General features: G+C 49.2%; 1 protein-coding gene across 2 annotated transcripts in view; it reads left to right on the top strand.

The window, feature by feature from the left end:
* The window catches only part of MYLK (myosin light chain kinase), a 285,784-nt gene that overhangs the window by 170,917 nt on the left and 96,738 nt on the right, over positions 1–18,129 (top strand). For both annotated transcript variants that reach the window (XM_045850924.1, XM_045850925.1), the window contains 2 exons: positions 2,340–2,474; positions 5,525–5,677. In XM_045850924.1, the coding sequence (XP_045706880.1) occupies positions 2,340–2,474; positions 5,525–5,677 (288 nt within the window). The remainder of the gene's footprint in view (positions 1–2,339; positions 2,475–5,524; positions 5,678–18,129) is intronic.

The raw sequence follows: 18,129 nt of genomic DNA, 5'->3' as shown, positions 1-18,129 counted from the left end.
ACCTCAGAATAAACGTGCCCAAGCCCCATGACCAGCCCAGTTGGGAGCTACCATTTTTAGGTTCCTCAGCTGTCCCAGTAGCACCCTGACTCACTGCTGTGCCCACAGGGAACCAAACGCTCGCTAAATATACACGTTTCAAGTAATGTGAGATGAAGTGGGGTCCCACATCTTTATGTTTATTGTAATATATGTTTATAAAAGTAATGTGTCCATTGTGGAAAATTCAAATGATATATGATCTTATGACTCAGATAAATGATATTTTAATGTTTTTAAAACAATGTTGACATTGTGCTGTTTGCACACTTTCCTATTCTAATTTGCTCATGTTACTTAAGCATCTTTCTACATTACTTAAGATTATTTGAAAATTTAATTTTTAATGGCCACATAATATTTTATAAAATAATGTACCTAATTTAGGCACAGTCTTATTGTTGAATATTTAGAGTTTTTCCATTTTTTCACTATTGTAACAAAATTGTGATAAATATTCTTGTACCCATCTATCTTTCTTTAAAATCTCTCTTTCTGGTTTGTTTTTTTTTTTTTCCTGATACTGCAGAGAAGTTGTCTGTTTCCATTAGGGAGACTTCTCTTTCCATCTTTTCCCTTCTCCACAAAGATTGTAATGAATAATTTTTCTCTCCTCCCTTTGCCTAGAGGCCCCTCTCTTTCCCCTCCCAGCATGCTCTGCACTTCCCTGTGCTGAAAGAGCAAAGAAAAATCTTCCTCTGCCCAACTCCCACTTTAGCTACTGCTATATCTCTCCACTCTCTTTCGTCCTTAAACCTGCAGCCAAGTAGACATAGTGTCTACGCACAGCTTCTAGCTGATTATTGCAACTAACGCCCCACCAGAAAAAAGGCTGTTCAGAGTGCCAGGGTTTGTGTTAATGTTCGCTCCCTTTAATTATCCCAACAATCTTACAAACTAATTGTAGTTACACCCAATACTGAGTTGTAGTGAGGTTAAGTGACTTGTCCAAGGTCACATGCTTTTAAAAGATAGCCTACTTCTAACTCATGTGGGTCTGACACGGAAACCCATATTATTTTCAGTGGCTCCCAAAGGCATTTTTCTAATGAGGGGATTTGACACTGACGGCGGCAGACGTGGAGGTGGTGCCTCCCCACGTCTCTCGTGATAGTCTGTGCATCCCTGTCTCAGAGCCCCATCAGGTGCAGCATCACCCTGACTCCCAGCTTCTCGCCCACTGCCTCTCTCCCCTCTGGGGAGCTCTGGTCTCGGGGAAGAAGTGTGGAATGGAGTCAGAGAGCCAGGCATAAAGCCTCGCTTCACCATTGGGCTTGACTGTGGGAAATGACCAATTTCATCTGTAAAATGAGCTAAAGGGAGCAAACTCATGGCCTTGTTACAGTCACACCTGGAAAAGTACCAGGCACACAGTAAGTCCTGAAATATTTTTTCCCATAAACCCTTGCAATATAATATGGCTTACCTCTCATTACTGTATTGAATAGCTACTCTTGAAAAGTACTAGTGAGATATCTTCTATAATAATTATCAAAAGCAGTTACCCTTTCTCAGCTGTCAGCCACCCTGACATTCCCACAGTATGTCATGGTTGTTGTGGAAGAGAGTATCTATCCCTATTGTTCTTAACTAAGGTCTCCAAACTGCAAAATGCTCCCCAGTTCACCAATGCAGAAGACTTCTGGGAAGTCCAGCTGGGTGATTCTCAACTAGAATGTACATCAGCACAATGAGGGAACTTAGTAATGCATAGCCCCAGGGTCCCTGTGGTTCTGAGCCATTGGCCTAGGATAGAAAACTAAAACCCATATGAGTTTGTCATTTGACTCAGTCCTGGACTTGGAAAAAAATAATTATAAGAACTTAAAATTGGAATGTTCTCACCAGTGGACAAGTGGTCTCTCCATGTAAAAAGATATTCACAAGACCTCACAGTCACCAATGGGACATAAAGAGGATGAAAGACACTAGAAAATAGAGTAGGACCAAGGAAGGCAGGAAGAGGAGCTTTGGGGATGCCCCAGGATAGCGAAAGTCAAGATAAAACAGGAGGTGCCCGAGTCCCGGCGGGGAGGGGCAGGCCCAGGTCCTGAGCACTTCCAGACCCCCAGTGTCTTGTGACAGTGAAAAGCCCCTGCCAGTTTCTGAGCCCCAGATTCCAGGTCTCTGTAGTGGGAAACTAAGTGTGATGGTAGATAAGGCAAAGCCAGGCCTCCAAGGAAGCCCTAGGAGCCCAGGGCAGTGAGGCGTCTGCCTGCAGGACTTAGGGTGACTGTAGTCCTTTGCCAGAATGGGCCAGCTGTGATCTGAAATGGCCTGTCTGTTCTTTGTCCTTGCAGAACTGGCCGCGGTGGAGGTGGCCCCCTCATTGTCCAGTGTCCTGAAGGACTGCACCGTCATTGAGGGCCAGGACTTTGTGCTGCAATGCTCGGTGCAGGGGACCCCAGTGCCCCAGATCACGTGGCTGCTAAATGGTGAGCCTTCCTGTCCCAGTGCCTACAGCAGTCCCCTGGCCCCGTCCTGTGGACCCTTGGTCCTGCCTGTATTCTCACTCGGCATCGCCGTTTATCGCTCTGAACCATGTGTGCGTAAGAAGGGAGCACAGGGTACAGGGAGGGAATGGGACCTGAGAGGCTGCTGTCACCTGGCTGGGAATAATGCCACTCTGTCTGAGCCTGCAGCTCCTCGCCTGCGAGACGGGAATAATGCTACCTACCTTCCAGGGTTGCAGTTGTGGAATTAATTAGGTCCTTTATATAAAATGGTTAACAAAGTGCCTGGCACATAGGTGCACAAGCAATCTAGTTCCTTTTTATATGGCCAGTCTCTTAATAGGCCCTCAATAAATGTTGTTGAGTCAACAAAAGAACAAATATACCGCATTAATGAACTATACTAGAAGTTACTCAAAGGACTTTGTCTCTTATTTAGTGGCAGGTGGTTTTGGGATTCATAGGCCAATAATTCTTTCTAATGTTATAGTCCTATGGAAACATACCAGTTTTGGGGGGGTGGACAAGTAGGGTCCTTTGAAAAAATTATCATATATAATCCCCTTTTGTTTAAAAAAAGAAAAAGAAGGCTTTTAAAGCCCAAAAGTATGGAAGAACTCTAATTTTAGAATGGAGAACAGTGCATAAAATTGGCGAAATTGACCAAGGTCTGTTTTGGGGATCAACAGGGGAATGAAGAAACACCTGCCAAGGGTCGGGAGACAAGGGCTGTCTTCCCAGCCATCTACTGATTTGGTGACCTTGGACACCCTGCTTTACCTCTCTGGGCATCAGCGCCTTTATCCCCAAGGAGAAAGGCTGGGACAGAAGCCTAGGGCCCGGCCAGCTCTCACACGGAACAGGCTCCTTAAAGGAGCAGCAGTTCCGTCATCTGTGCACCGAATGGCCCCGGCTGTTGCCGCACCACGGACGTGTTTGTTGCCTGGGGACCTTCCTCGTTCGTGTAGTGTGTTAAGTTTTGACAGAAATTATCTTTAATCAGTGGGAGAAAGTGCCGCGGAGTTTTCTTGCATGCGCTCTACTTGGTAGATAAGCAAGCACTGAGGTCTCCCTGCCCTCCACCCCAGGCACAGCAGAGTCCTGCTGACCCCTGGCTGACAGCAAGGAGGCGGCCTCCTGCGGCTGGGGCAGAGCTCGATGGTAAGGAGTGACGGGTCTGAGAAGGAGAGTTTCGCTCCCATCTGATGCAGAGTCCCCGCCAGAGGGACAAGAAAATTCTTCTATAAAGGGCCAGATGGTATTTTCAGCCTGACAGGCTCTGTCCTTTCTGCCACAACTACTCAACTCTGCTGTCAAGGCACAAAAGCAGCCGGAAACAATATGTAAATGAATGGGTGTGGCTGTGTTGCAGTAAGTCTTTATTTATGGACAGTAAATGTGAATTTCACACAATTTTCACGTCATGAAATATTTTTTCCTTTGATGTTTTTAAACCATTTAAAATACATAAAAACTATTCCTAGCTTTCAGGCTGTACAAAACAGGCTGCAGGTCAGATTGGGCCCGCGAGCAGTAGTTTGCTGACCCTGGTCTACACCCTTCAGGACTGAAAAGTGACCCCACCTGCTTCTTCCGGGTGCACCGTGGCACTTCCACACTCTCACCACTAGAGGACAGCCGTGCTCAACTTAAGTTCCCTTGGCAGCTATCGAAACTCGGGGCTTAACCTTCTTGGAGCTGGGAGAGTCCTGTGGGTCTCCCAGTCCTGAGCGCCTCCTTTCGGGAGCCCCCCGTTTCCTCCCATCTTGTGGGGACACATCGGTTATGCTCCAGGGAAAGGAAAGCTCTTGAACAGCTCGCCAACGCCTGTACAGACAGCAGCGGCCCTTCGATGGCAGTTGCAGGGTCTACTGGGGTTCTCAAGCAAGAGAGTTTTTAGGGTGTCGTTTTCACAAAAAATAAAAACCAAGAGCATGTTCAATCCTTCCAGTAGCAGGATCCTGGCTCCTGCCTTTCCCAGCTCCGCTTTTATGAAGTGCAGTGGGTCGGGCAGAATCTCTTCTCTCCGGGCCTGTGGCATGCTTGGCAGTCTCTGCCAGACTGTCACGGAGACATGAAGTGTTGTTTTGTGCAGGAGAAAACATTGCATTGCTGAGAGAGCACTTCTTTCTGGACTTCCTCCCTCCCCCACTGCCCGCCCCCAACTTTATGAAGTGCAAACCAGGACCCTGCGGCCTGACACTGGAAGAAACTGACAGCTGCTTCCTATATAGTGAATGGACACATTCCTGCTCTAAGGCCAGAATCTTCAGTAATGAGACTTTTCCCCCTGGAAATGAAAGCCCACATCTTGGAATGATAAAGTCCCAGGAACATATAGCATGAAGGAAACCACTGCAGTTCATAGCGTGTGTTCCTGTTTCCACGCAGGATTCTATACAGGGCCTCTGATGGAAGGGCCTCTGGGAAGAAGGGGCCAGAGATGTTTTAGGTTCCCCATATTTATCTTTTTCATGAACCCTAAAATGCACCTAATCGCGTGAAGAAATGCACCTAATTGCAACGTTAGTTTCAGATTTCTGATAAAAATCTGCAATGGGAAATGGAATCATTGTTTCTGGTGACTTCTGAAAGGAGCCATCCATTCATTCTGGCTGAGGTTTGGTGTGCCTGAGGCTGGGCTACGGGCCAGATGGCCCTGTAAGATTCTTTCCAGGCCCAGAAGGCTGTGAAGTCCAGGATGTGGACTGGGGGACTATTTGTTCAAACAGAGTGCACAGAACTATGTCCCTTTCCCTCCCACGTTCTAAAGACTTCCAGGCCCAGTCTCGCTCCTCCACCTCACAATTACTCCTCTCCTTCATCTCCCTGGCACCTGCTTCTTTCTCTACCTACAAGCCTCTGCCCAGGTGGTTGGGGGTGGGACTGACACGTCACTATCTCTCCGTGGATCTGAGCAACAAGGAACAGTGAGCATCAGGGTCGCAACAGCAGCAGTCCTGCTGGGGACAGGGCTCAGATCCCTGCCACCAGGGCCAGCTGGCTGAGCTTTCCTGTGCTTCCCTCTACAGGGCAGCCCATCCAGTATGCGCGCTCCACCTGCGAGGCTGGCGTGGCTACGCTCCACATCCAGGATGCGCTGCCGGAGGACGACGGCACCTACACCTGTCTGGCGGAGAACCCCCTGGGGCAGGTGTCCTGCAGCGCCCAGGTCACTGTCCATGGTAGGAGCTTCTACAAACACATCTGCTTTGGAAAAAGGGCACTGCACCTGAGAGCAGGCGGGTGACAGGGGTCTGTCACGGGAGATGGACATGCAAAGGCGAGTCTCGACTGCCATACCCCACAGGGGCTAAGGAAAGGTGCAGGGACAGAGGCAAAGACTCCTTTGGCTCAAGCAGCTCTTGACTGGGGAGGAAGAAAACAGCACACTGAGAGATGACCTCAGAGGAGTATCCCTAGCCCATTAAGACTTAGGGCTCCCACAAATGACCCCTCACATGCTGGGGAGCACTGGGTACCAGAGTGCCAGCACTGAGGCTTCTAAAGGGTCTTGCACCCTAGGCCTGTTTTCACACATCACCAGCCTGGTGTCCAGTAATCCGATTATCTCAGGCATCCCCTTGATCCCCGCCAAGTGCTTAGTCCCAGCAAGTTGCAGGGCTGCCAGACGGAGGACAGAGCTGTCTGGGCTATGGCACCCGTGGTGGTGACAGCGCCCAGGGAAGTGCTTCTGGGGCCCGGGGTGTTGAGGTAAGCCACACTGCCCACCCCACCTCCAGCCTGGGCCCCAGGGCCTGGGTGTGACTGGGGCCTGGGCACTTGAACTGGGTGCTCTGTTCTCTGCTTCCACCACGGGCCAGTGGGAGGACCGCATCTCCTCACTCGCCCCCCAGGGCCTGGCCTCTCAGGGAGAATGCCCCTGTGACACAAGCGGCCACCTTCTGGAAGGCCACAGGAAAAGGTGTCACTGAAAAGGGCAAGGGGGGTCGCTCCTTGTGCGCGTCACTGCGTCAGGTACTTCCTCCTCGCCCATGTTTTCTCATCTGGCCCTCGACAGCCCTGGGGGTGGGCGGTGTCTCCCTACTGCACACAGTGGGGTCTGCAGGTCTCGAGAAGTTAATGTGACTTGCCTAAGAACACCAAGTTAGTAAGTCAAGCTAGCCTCCAAACCCAGCTTCTCGAGACTCCAAGCCCATGGCCGTTTCTGTGCCTGCCCCTTCCAGAGTATGTCCTCTGACCCCAAGCAGGAGGCTGGCCCCCGGGGCTACGCTGTGTCAGCCCCCTAGGGATAAGGGAATCGGCACCGACTGACGATGTGGCCAATGCTGGCTGCCTGAGGCTCCCTGCCAACAGGGGACATGCTCCCTGGACTCGCCAGCTTCTCTCAGGTGCCTCTGCATGGGGTCATCTCCCGTGACTTGGTCTCCCTTCCAGAAGCCATCGACACTCTGGTGGGAGTATGACTCTCTGGTCACTGGGCATCTGTCAGCCAGCATTCTGGTTTACACATTTATCCCCTGTTTCCTCACGGATCTCATTTCATGGCTCATTGAGGGGCAGGGGAAATTGTGGAAAGAGACTTAAGAGGAAACAAGAGCAGATCTGAGCCTCATCTCCTTGGTCCAGGGGAGCCGCTTGCTCCTTCCCACCAGGGAGCTCTCCATGGAGGTTTGCATGGCCTACCCCAAAGGGTAGTGACAGCAGAGAGCCAGGATGGTGTTCAGTGGACCTGTCGTTTGAGCTGCTCCCTCGCTAGCTTCAGCCGTGGCCCCGCTAATCCAGCGCCCGTCTGGATTGCCAGAGTTAAGACCTGATTAGAGAGCCCCAGCTGAGCTAATAGTCCAGCTGTTGGTGGGGGCCCAGATGACGGCACGAGAGGCCTTGCAGCCGTCCTTCTTGCCTCCGGGTCTGTGGGAGGAGTGGGGCCGGCGTGGCGGCCCGTCCCAGCATGTTTTAAAGCAGAAACACAGAGGCCCCGGCAAGAACTCTGCCAGGCCATTTGGACTTGCTCTGAGAGCAGCCCTGCATGAGTGGGAACCCCTCCCGGTGTGGGGATTACTGACCTGCGAAGGCCAGAGGCTCAGATACCATAAATGGTGAAGGAGGCCGAGAGATGCAGGCGCGCCCAGGCTGGCGGCGCTGGGCCGGCGGCGGCATGAGGAGGATCGAGGATCCGGCCAGCTGGGCCTGGCACAGTGACACCCCTGGCTCCGCGCCTCGAGGCACTTGGGGAGCTCGAGTCCACATCCTGCACCATCCTCCCTCCACAAACTGGAGTTTTTCTTGCTTTCTTGGCAGCCCCTTTGGCTCCAAGTCCTCCAAGGGCCACTCAGGGGATGGGAGATGACTGCAGTGCAGGCGTTTGTTCTCTGCTGCACCTGCCGCTCTCCTGTCCTCCCGCTTTGCTGCCCAGGCCTAGCCTCTCTGCTGCACTCAGCATGGCCCCCAGCCACGGCTGGAGCCTGGATGTGGAGCCTGGGTGTGGGGAGTCACACCCAGCCCGCTGCCTGGGTGTGACTCCCCGCTCTGCCGCTCACCAGCCCCACAGCCGGGGCTGCTAGCCAGTCCTCCAGGCCCCACCCTTCTCTTCTGTGAAGTGGGGGCACCGACCGTCATCCCCGTACTGTGAGAGTTAAATGAATGAACACACGCAATGTCCCCGGAACATAGGAAATGCTCAGTGAGTGTGTGTTGTTAGGACAATTGTCCAATGGGGCTCTAACCTTTAAACAAAATAAAAGTTTAAAATGCCAAGTCTAAAAAGCTATCTTACCAAACAATCAACTTTGTCACAGTGGGTAGTTGTCTGTCTATCTGTTTTGGGTAAAGGGAAGAGGATCTGGGAAGGGAGGCTGGACACTAAAGCCGTGGTTTCAGGCTCCCTATTCTAGGGGATCAGGCCACAAGGGGGCGCCCTCCAGCAATGCATCGTTCCAGGGCGGAGCTGCTTCGGAGGGCAGCTCTTCAGGAGGCAAGCTCAGTGGGAGAGGTCAGCAGATACTTAGCAGAAGACCAGATGTGGGGACTCTCTCTCACGTCTTTCGCCTTTTGCCAAAGTTTTGCAATCGTCCAGAGAGACCCAGCACCCTGGCATGTTTTCCGCAGCCATTTTTCTTGTTTTCTCTGCCTCCTCTCCTCTGTACCCCTCCCTACAAAAATCCAGCTAACTCCCTCTCACATATGCCACTTCCTCTGGGAGGCCTTCTCTGATCGCCTCAGAATGGGTTCTCTTACCAGCTGTACCTTCCTCATCATTGTGCTTATATTCCAACAAGTCTCTACTGAGCATCTACTTTGTGCCAAGCTTGTTCTGGGGAAATTGCAGTGAACAGGACAGACAAGCTCTGCCTTCATGGCATTGACATCGTGATGGGAAGACAGGTAATATTCAACATCTGGTTTAATCAAACACTGATAAGAACTATTAAGAACATAGGACAGCCCTGGCTGGTGTGGCTCAGTGGATTGAGTGCTGGCCTGCAAACCAAAGGGTTGCCAGTTCAATTCCCAGTCAGGGCGTGTGCCTGGGTTGCAGGCCAGGTCCCCAGTAGGGGGCATGTGAGAGACAACCACACATTGATGTTTCTCTCCCTCTCTTTCTCATTTCCCCTCAAATAAATAAATAAATAAATAAATAAATAAATAAATATCTTTTTTAAAAAAGAACATGAGAATAGAGAGGGGTAGAAGGAGTGCTGTTTCAGTTGGGTGATAAAGCGAGTCTCTATAGGAGGTGACTCTTGAGCAGAGACTTCAGCCCAGTGGAGAAGGAGCACAGCAAGAGCAAAGCCCTGAGTCAGAAACAAGGTCAGCCTATTCAAGGAACAGTGAGACAGCCAGTACGGCTGGAGCTAAGTGAGTGGGTCACCAAGCAGTAGAGGATGCGTTCAGGGACGGCGGCAGGGGTACATCATTCAGGGCATTTAGGGGTAAGGAACAAGCATTTTATCCTGTCAGATTTTACTCCAGTTGCTATTGTCTTCCCCACCAGCCTGTAAGCTGCCTACAGGCAGGCACCATGTCTTATGCACTATTGCATGTGAAACAGGGCCTGCCATGGGAGCTTGTGTTCAGTAAATGAATGGAAGAGCAGACTGAGGTCAGTGCACGCGGGAGCATTCTGTCCACCTCCTCCCTTGCCTGGTGGCTCAGCCAGTACTTACTAATCCACAGGAAATCCACAAACTAGCTCTTAAGTCAATCACCAAATATTCCCTCTTTCCTTCTTTCCCCACTCAAGGAAAAACATACCCAGTATTTTTTTTCTTTTTTTTAAATATATTTTATTGATTATGCTATTACAGTTGTCCCATTTCCCCCTTTCACTCCCCTCCACCCTGTACACCCTCTCCCACCCACTTCCCACCCTTTAGTTCATGTCCATGTGTCATACTTATGAGTTCTTTAGCTTCTACATTTCCCATACTATTCTTACCCTCCCCCTGTCTATTTCTACCTACCATCTATGCTACTTATTCTCTGTACCTTTTCCCCCTCTCTCCCCCTCCCACTCCCCTGTTGATAACCCTCCATGTGATCTCCATTTCTGTGGCTATATTCCTGTTCTACTTGTTTGCTTAGTTTCTTTTGGTTTTGCTTTACGTGTGGTTGTTAATAATTGTGAGTTTGCTGTCCTTTTACTGTGCATGTTTTTTTAATCTTCTTTTCTTAGATAAGTCCCTTTAACATTTCATAAAATAATGGCTGGGTAATGATGAACTCCTTTAACTTGACCTTATCTGAGAAGCACTTTATCTGTCCTTCCATTCTAAATGAAAGCTTTGCTGGATAGAGTAATCTGGGATATAGGTCCTTGTCTTTCATGACTTGGAATATTTCTTTCCAGCCCCTTCTTGCCTGTAAGGTCTCTTTTGAGAAATCAGCTGACAGTCTGATGGGAACTCCTTTGTAGGTGACTGTCCCCTTCTCTCTTGCTGCTTCTAGGATTCTCTCCTTCATTTTTACCTTGGCTAATGTAATGATGATGTGCCTTGGTGTGTTTCTTCTTGGGTCCAACTTCTTTGGGACTCTCTGAGCTTCCTGGACTTCCTGGAAGTCTATTTCCTTTGCCAGATTGGGGAAGTTCTCCTTTATTATTTGTTCAAATACGTTTTCAATCTGTTGCTTTTCCTCTTCCCCTTCTAGTACCCCTATAATTCGGATGTTGGAATGTTTAAAGATGTCCTGGAGGTTTCTAAGCTTCTCCTCATTTTTTTGAATTTTTATTTCTCCACTCTTGCCTGTTTGGTTGTTTCTTTCTTCCTTCTGGTCCACTCTATTGTTTTGAGTCCCAGTTTCCTTCCCATCACTATTGGTTCCCTATGCATTTTCCTTCATTTCTTTTGTGGTAACCTGCATTTGTTCATCTTATTTGCAACCAAAATCAACCAGTTCTATGAGCTTCCTGATCACCAGTGTTTTGAACTGTGCATCTGATAGGTTAGCTATCTCTTGGTCGCTCAAAAGAATGAATTCTGGGGCACTGATTTGTTCATCTGTTTGAGCCATCTCTCCCTTTTTTTGGGGGGGGGGTCTGGTCGCTCCTGTTATGGTGAGGGGCGGAGCCTTAGGTGTTCACCAGGGCTGGGCACCCCAGTCACTAGATTGTGACGTTGTATGTGAGGGCGGGGTCGAGAGGGAACAATGGCGATAGCTCTGTTCTCCGTGGGATCTCAGTCCCTTCCCTGGGATCCTGGGTTGCACGCTCTGCCCTGCTCCACACTCGCCGCCTCACTGGGTCTGCCAGCTGCCGCTTGCATACTCAGGGTCCACCCGCTGTGATCTTGTGTGCTCCAGATGCCTTACATGGTCCTGGTCGCCTTATGCACCCAATTCTCCCTGTTCTCCAGGCCTCGACCCATGCCTGGCTGCCAGTCTCCGCCCCTCCTACCGGTCTGGATGAACAGGTCTATTTCAACTTCTTGGCTGTCCGACTTCCATTCAGATAAATTTTCTATCAGTTCTGGTTGTTATTCTGCCTCTAAATTGTTGTTGTTCCAATCTTGGTTGTGCGTGGAGGTACGGTGCATCCAACTATGCCTCCATCTTGGCCGGAGGTCCAACATACCCAGTGTTAACCAAGCAGTGAGAGTCTTCCCTCCTGACCCAGGATGGAGCCTAATGGATTAATTTTCCTGCAGTGTCCAGAAAAATTTGAATGAGAATAAAGTTTTCTGTGTATTTGGACTGCATCCTTGGTGGGGAGCATCATTAGGCTAGAACATTTTATCTCCTCCTGGAGTGTCTTTGTAGAGGCTAAAATTCTTAAGTGACTAGATTTATTAACCTACTAATTGCACCCATTTTGACATAGTTTTTTAGCCTAATGATTTGTTTATTTAACTGAAGGTCTGCTGGGCTTTTTAAAAGCGCCTAAGGATATAAAATATGGGTAAGTTAAAAAAATGATCTCTAGAAAAAAATGAGACTTAATAACCATATTTATTAGAGTGTTTGGCTTGATGAAGAGCCCCTCGTGAAAACAAAGGGCACCAGTGAAGTCGGACTTTCCCCACGAAGGCAGCAGTTGGGGCCCAGCCTTTCATATCAGTGACAGCCACACCACGTGGCAGCTTTGGGCGCAGACAGCCCCCACAGCTGGAAGACACTGGCTGCCACCTTCTCTCTCCTAAGTTGTGCCCGAGGACGTGGTACACTGTGTGATCTGTCCAGTGGGTATCAGGCAAGCACTTTGCCCACCACGAGCCTAAAAACATTGAAAACATTAAAAATACTTATTTTAGCTAAAGAAAAATTTATTGAAGAAGAAGGATATTGGTTTTAACTTGTCTTTTTTTTAAGAACCTTAAAAAAATATGTCCAAAAGTCCTTAACATTCTGAGAAGGCAAGCAATTAAATGTTAATTTGTTTTAAAACCAATGTTTTAGTTTTATACAGGTTGAATACTGCCAATTTTGGACATGTGGGTCCTTCCTGTCACAGGACTTCCAAGTATATATTTGTACATCTGTGTCCAAATCACAGAACTGGAGCCTCATTTTACTAATTAGAGATTTATAACTGTCTACTTAAACAGCACATTGTAGGTCATATCTACCAATTACTTGCTTGGAGTCTTTGGTCAAGAATGCCATCCAGAATTATAGCTTTGGGTTCCTAATGGCACAGTGTGGCCCGTGCTGTGAGAGTGCAGTGAAGAGTGTGGTTTCCAGGCACTCACGGGGAGGGAGCGTTGGGCTGTTTGGATGCTATACCTTAACCTTTGGAGGCCAACACTTCTAAGGCAAAAGAAGGCCGTGGTTGCAATGATCCCAGCTTCCCATCTTGCACCCCTATCATTACTGGCCAGAGATCTTTTTTTAGGATGTCATACATCATTGTTTCCTTTCATTCGCTTCCTTGCACACTTCTCTTCCCATTTGCTTCTTAGGTTCTGGAGAAGTCAGTGGGAGAAAGAAAGCCAAAAGAGAGTGAGGCTGTGGGGGAAGGAACTCTGTGTGCCACAGATGTAGCCATTCTGCTCATTCTCCAAGTAGGTTTACTCAGTTAGGACTTTTATTGGAAGCGATGGAATCCTCCCTGGGGATTTGCGCCTCACATAGATGCCCTGCAGATGGAAGGGGCTGGGCTCCACTTCAAGGGGGTGATGCTAACCTTCCTTTGATGAGTCCTCTGGAGCTTAGGCCAGTCCTGGAATTTAGGGAAAGGAGGAAGCTAGTCTTCAATCCTCAGCCCACGCTGGATTTTGAGCACCAAATAAAGGAAGAAGGGAGGACTGTGCTTCCAGAAGTTCTTTCAGTTGGTGGTGTACCAAATTTTCATAGTATAATAGTGTTTGGAGTAAATCAGATTTGCTGTTGAAATGGTGTTTTGCATTCTCATGACTGAAAGTACTCAGGCTCAATGCTTAAGGAAAATCCTTAGGAGATCTGAGAAAAAGGCCATCATTTTCCCTCCCTGTAACTTTCCAAGAGGCTCATGTGTCTTCCTGCCTAAGAAGGATCAGAAAAGGGGATATTAGGAAGTAGGAGAGGGCCATTCCATGCCCATTTGCACTAGGTGATGGCCTATGAATCCAGGATGCTCTTAAGTGGCTGGCGGACAGGGGCCGGGACTCAGTGAGTGGGTGTGACAGCAGTGGGTGGAGGTCCTCTGTGTGAGAGGGGCTTGGGGGGCTCCCTAGATGATTAAAACAGTGTTTTGTACCAACACACTGTTTTAAATTTCTGTCATCTGTTTAAACACTTTAAATGTAACATTCCGTGATTTTTTGTCTTAATCCTAAACAAGTTTTGAATGAGCTGAGAAACTGCGGTAAGCCATTTTCAAGGAAGACTCAACTATTTACATGGGAACATGTGTTTTTAATGCAAATCAAGGCCCATAAGCGTGCGGCTTCAGAGAGCAGCAAGCTGGCCAGTTGACAGGCGAAGAAAACAGTTCTAAGGAGAAACCCGGAATTGTTTTCTTGCTAAACCATAGAAAGGAAAGGAAAGATTCGGAAGGGCAGGACATGAGAAGCACTGCAGTGCGGAGGGAGGTGCTGAGATCACAGCCAGACACAGGGACACAGGCTGCAGGGGGCTCTTAACCTCACGCTCAAGGGAAGTTAAAGGCCTGGTTTGTGTCTCCAGGTCTGAGGAACAAGTTTTATGCAGGTTACTGTGTAAGAATTAATGAGAAAGGTAAATTGTACCTGTTGTGTTGTACTTAACTCTTTCCTCAAATAAGAGCTTTTCAAAATAAAATACTGAGTTAATACCAATGCATGTGGAGTGTTTTTAACTGACACTACTATTATGTAATTAGTGTTTTTAATGAGCAACATTGTTTAGACAGAAAAATCTAATCAATTAAATAGCTGGTTTGGTTTAATTCTCATGACAGTTCCACCTTCCACTGGTGACTTAACCCCACTGGACCCCTGAAGAAAACTGATGCTCCAGGTTGAGTCAGCTGCCCACCGGCCCCGCTTGGATGCAGCAGCACCAGGCCTGCAACTGCTCCAGCCCCTGGGCTTTCCGCTTTGCTGTGCTGGGACCCTGACAAGCCATTTGTCTGACACTTTTGCTTCACGAGAGAAAGAATATAATGTTTCAGTTCGTGTCTAGGAACTGTCTTCAAAATCAGTTTCTGATGAGTCAAAACAGTGTAAATGGCCAAGAGGGAAGTCAGAGGGCCAGTGTGATGGAAAGTGATGTCTCCCTCTCCCTTTCCTCCCTCCGCCTCCCTCTCACATTCCTTCTCTCTTCTCCCCTTTCTTTTCTCTCCTGTTTCTCTCCTTCCCTCCTCCTACAATTTCCCTTTCTCCAGTCTTGTTGACAGCTTTAGTCTGTATGGCATAATTTTTGCTTGTCAATAAACTGCACATGAGTATTCTTAATCTTAGCTCTTGTCTTCCCAATTGGAGGACAGGCCTGGTCCTTCTGCTTTCTCTCCAAATAGAACAGTGCACCAACAGCTAGCCACCAATTAGTGGTGGAGCGAGTCAGTGAGGGGTTGGAGAGTCACTGGCCAGTTGACCAAGTATCAGAGCAATAGATCCATTCATATTAAATCTTTAATTCTAGGCCAGTAAATCAGGGAGGCTCAGCCTTTCCTGGGATCCAGAGAGAAGGCCCTCTCTGGCCTTGGCCTCAGCAGAGCAGCAGGAAACACAGCTGTGGGAAAAACCTGGGGTATATTTAGTCTGGCCACCACTGGAGCTGGGCAGCAAGTCTGTCACTGGGTCCCAGGGACCCTTCCCTTGCTATTTTGAGTGCAACAGCCAATGCCTGCCTACTCCCCCCACCAAAACAAAACAAATAAGCTCAGGTTCCCTGAGGCTCAATTGCTAGTGGAGGCCTCAGAACCTGGCCCTCCTACCCCTGCCTCAAACCAGGATGGTGGTGGGTGCAGCTAAAGCACAGCCCCAGAAGGGCACATCTCTAGAGCAACCAGTGACTCTGGGCATGAACACAATGACAGAAAGCTCCCTGTGGAATCCACGTGGCCAGCCTTTGTTCTCAGGACAGTGGAGGGAGAGAGCCCAGACCAGGACCCTATTGACCATGTCCGCCCTGGGATGTTATGACGGACCAGCTTCCTTGTCTGAGCCTCAGCTGCCTCCACTGTGAAGTGAGGATGCACGCTCCCCCGCTTCAGAGGAAGTTAAGGCTAACATTCAACAGTCATGAACACCCTGTAGAATCGTGAAGTGCTGAACGTGGTGAGGAATTGTTATCATGTTCTCTTGGTGACAACTGTCAGCACCCTCTGAGACCTCCTCCTGAACACATGTGAATACGCTGGTGTGGGGACTTTTCTCATTGCAGTTCTTGTCAGTTTGAGTTTACCCAACTGTAAAGGTCAGTGGGTTTGTGAAAGGCACAAAACATTTAATTTTACACTTATTACCTATCAGATAGTATTCTAGTTGTTTTACATACATTACTTCTTTTAATCATCTAAAAACCTAGCAGGATTTATCATGCACGATACTGATGATATATAGAGTATATTTATCAATATGGTATTATCATTCATAGTTGGTGATAACTGTATTATCAGCAATTTAGAGGAGGAAACATCGAGGTTGGGCTTGGGGAACTTGCTTCAGCTCACACAGCTAGAGCTGCGAGTTCAGAGCAACAGTGTCCGTCTGTCTCGTTTTATCTATGTCCACACAAGACCGTTGCCGCAGAGGAGCCAGAATCGTCTGTTTGGCTTTGTAACTAAATGAAATGCACACATGTTGCCCTTTTTACCTGGCTTGTCCCTGCCCTGATGTAGCATTTGCCTCTTGTCAAGAGCCTAGGAGATGGGTCAGTGGGTAATACATTTATCTTTGTTGGGAGTTCGCCTTGAACACCACTGGAGCAGAAGGCTGGTTCCCTGAGAAGAGACAGTCTCCAGAACACCTCGCTGCCGGAGGGCCTGGGTGTGAGCCTTCTCATATGTCCTAAAGGACCACCTGTAACAGGCTCTGTGACCTCTTGGTCACCAAAATGGGGTGGTGGGGTTCTGCTGGGGTTTCAGGATTCTATCAGGGCTGCTTTTCTCGGGCCACCTAAAGGAAGCCGCTTGCCCTGAAGCCGCTTCCCCACTGGCTCCTTAATCCCCGTGCAGACTGCGTGTGCAGGGAGGGCTGGGTGGCTTTCTCGCCCCTGAAGAAGCTGAAGTGGCCGAATGCTGGGGATGACTCAGTCATTCGTCAGCCCAGATGCGCAGTCACTCGAGCCCCACGTGGCCCCGAACTGTGGGCCTGAGAACAGGTTCATTCTGCACATGTACCCCTAATTATGTCCCTCTTCCCTCTGTTCTTGCTGTGGGGCTTTAGGGAAGAAAGAACAGAGTCAGAGGTCATGGGTGTCACTGGTACTAAATGCCTGCCCCAGAGTTTGTTCCACAAGTTCCATCCTTCTCATCTCTCTCCTGGTGGGAGTGCAATGAAAGTTCGTTGTCAATTTACTTTAGAGTTACCTCACAGTACTTTCAAGCCATGCGTTTGTATTCCTAAACAGTATTTACCTCAGGTCACATAAAGATGTATCTGTAATCCTTGGGTGAGGGCCCAGTCTCTCTTTGTTCTGCTGCTGCTGATAAACCCACCACGAAATTGAGTCTAAGTGCATAGGCGTGAGTCAGCTCCCAGCCAGCCTCACACAGGTGCCATCACTGAGGGTGAGCAGTCGTATGAAGTATTTTCACGCATTATCTCGGAGACTCTAAAGTCCTGTAATGATACCATTATTACCATTGTATACAGATGAGGAAGTTGAGCTTCAGAAAGAGGCAGCGATTTGCCCAAGGCCAGGGCCCAGCCACAGATCCTAGACCTCCAGTGCCAGGGTGATGATGCCGCAGGGGTCAGGGGGTGGGGCAGGGGGCAAGGAGGCGGTGCCCAGGCCACCTCTCAGAAGACAGACGTACATGTATGCTTCTAGTCCCCACTGGCCCCATAGAGTGTCAGAGCCCCAGGTCAGGACACGGAGCTGTGGGAAGACTCCAAAAAGGGTGGGGCCAAAGTAGAGCCACAACTAGCTTGAAGGAGAGGAAGCTGGAAATTTTTTTTTAATCCTCACCTGATGACGTGCTTATTGATTTTAGAGAGAAAGGAAAGGAAAGGGGGAGGTGGTGAGAGAGAGAGAGACATTTGTTGGTTGTCTCCTATATGCATCCCCACTAGGGATCGAACCCACAACCTACGTATGTGCCCTGACCAGTGATGAACCCACAGACTTTTGGTGCATGGGGACGACACTCCAACCAGCCAAGCTGCCCAGCCAGGGCAGAAGCTGGAGTTTCAGGTGCTCCTGCAGGACCTAGGAATAAGAGTGTATCTGCACAGAGCTCTATGAAGCTGGGGACCCTGGCAAAGAGAGCAGAGAGGCAGGAACAGGGAGGACTCTGGACAGGCAGAAACATTTTGTCCTCAAGCCTTCTCAGTCTGTGCATGACAGGAAATTCCTCAACTCTCCCGAGGCATGCTGCTTTCCTGGCCACTGCAGCCCAGTCAGGGAAACGCCATCTCTGCATTTCCAATACTGGGCCCCCAGCCCACTGCCGCGGCCTTTGCCAAAGCCGCCTGGTTGCCCCTCTGTCTAAGGCAGCAATGCCGCGGGCTGGGGCAAGGGAGCAGGGGGGCCTGAGACCCCATCCTTTGGTCATGAATTGTGGGTTCACCCTGTCTCAACTGCCCTTGCGCTTCAGTTCCATGCCCTTCACACCGCA

Source organism: Phyllostomus hastatus, unplaced genomic scaffold (genome assembly GCF_019186645.2).
Source record: "Phyllostomus hastatus isolate PE091 unplaced genomic scaffold, TTU_PhHast_1.1 phas_contig_86, whole genome shotgun sequence".
Classification (NCBI taxonomy): Eukaryota; Metazoa; Chordata; class Mammalia; order Chiroptera; family Phyllostomidae; genus Phyllostomus; species Phyllostomus hastatus.
The sequence above is the reverse complement of the archived record's forward strand: the minus strand, read 5'-3'. Positions and strand labels throughout refer to the sequence as shown.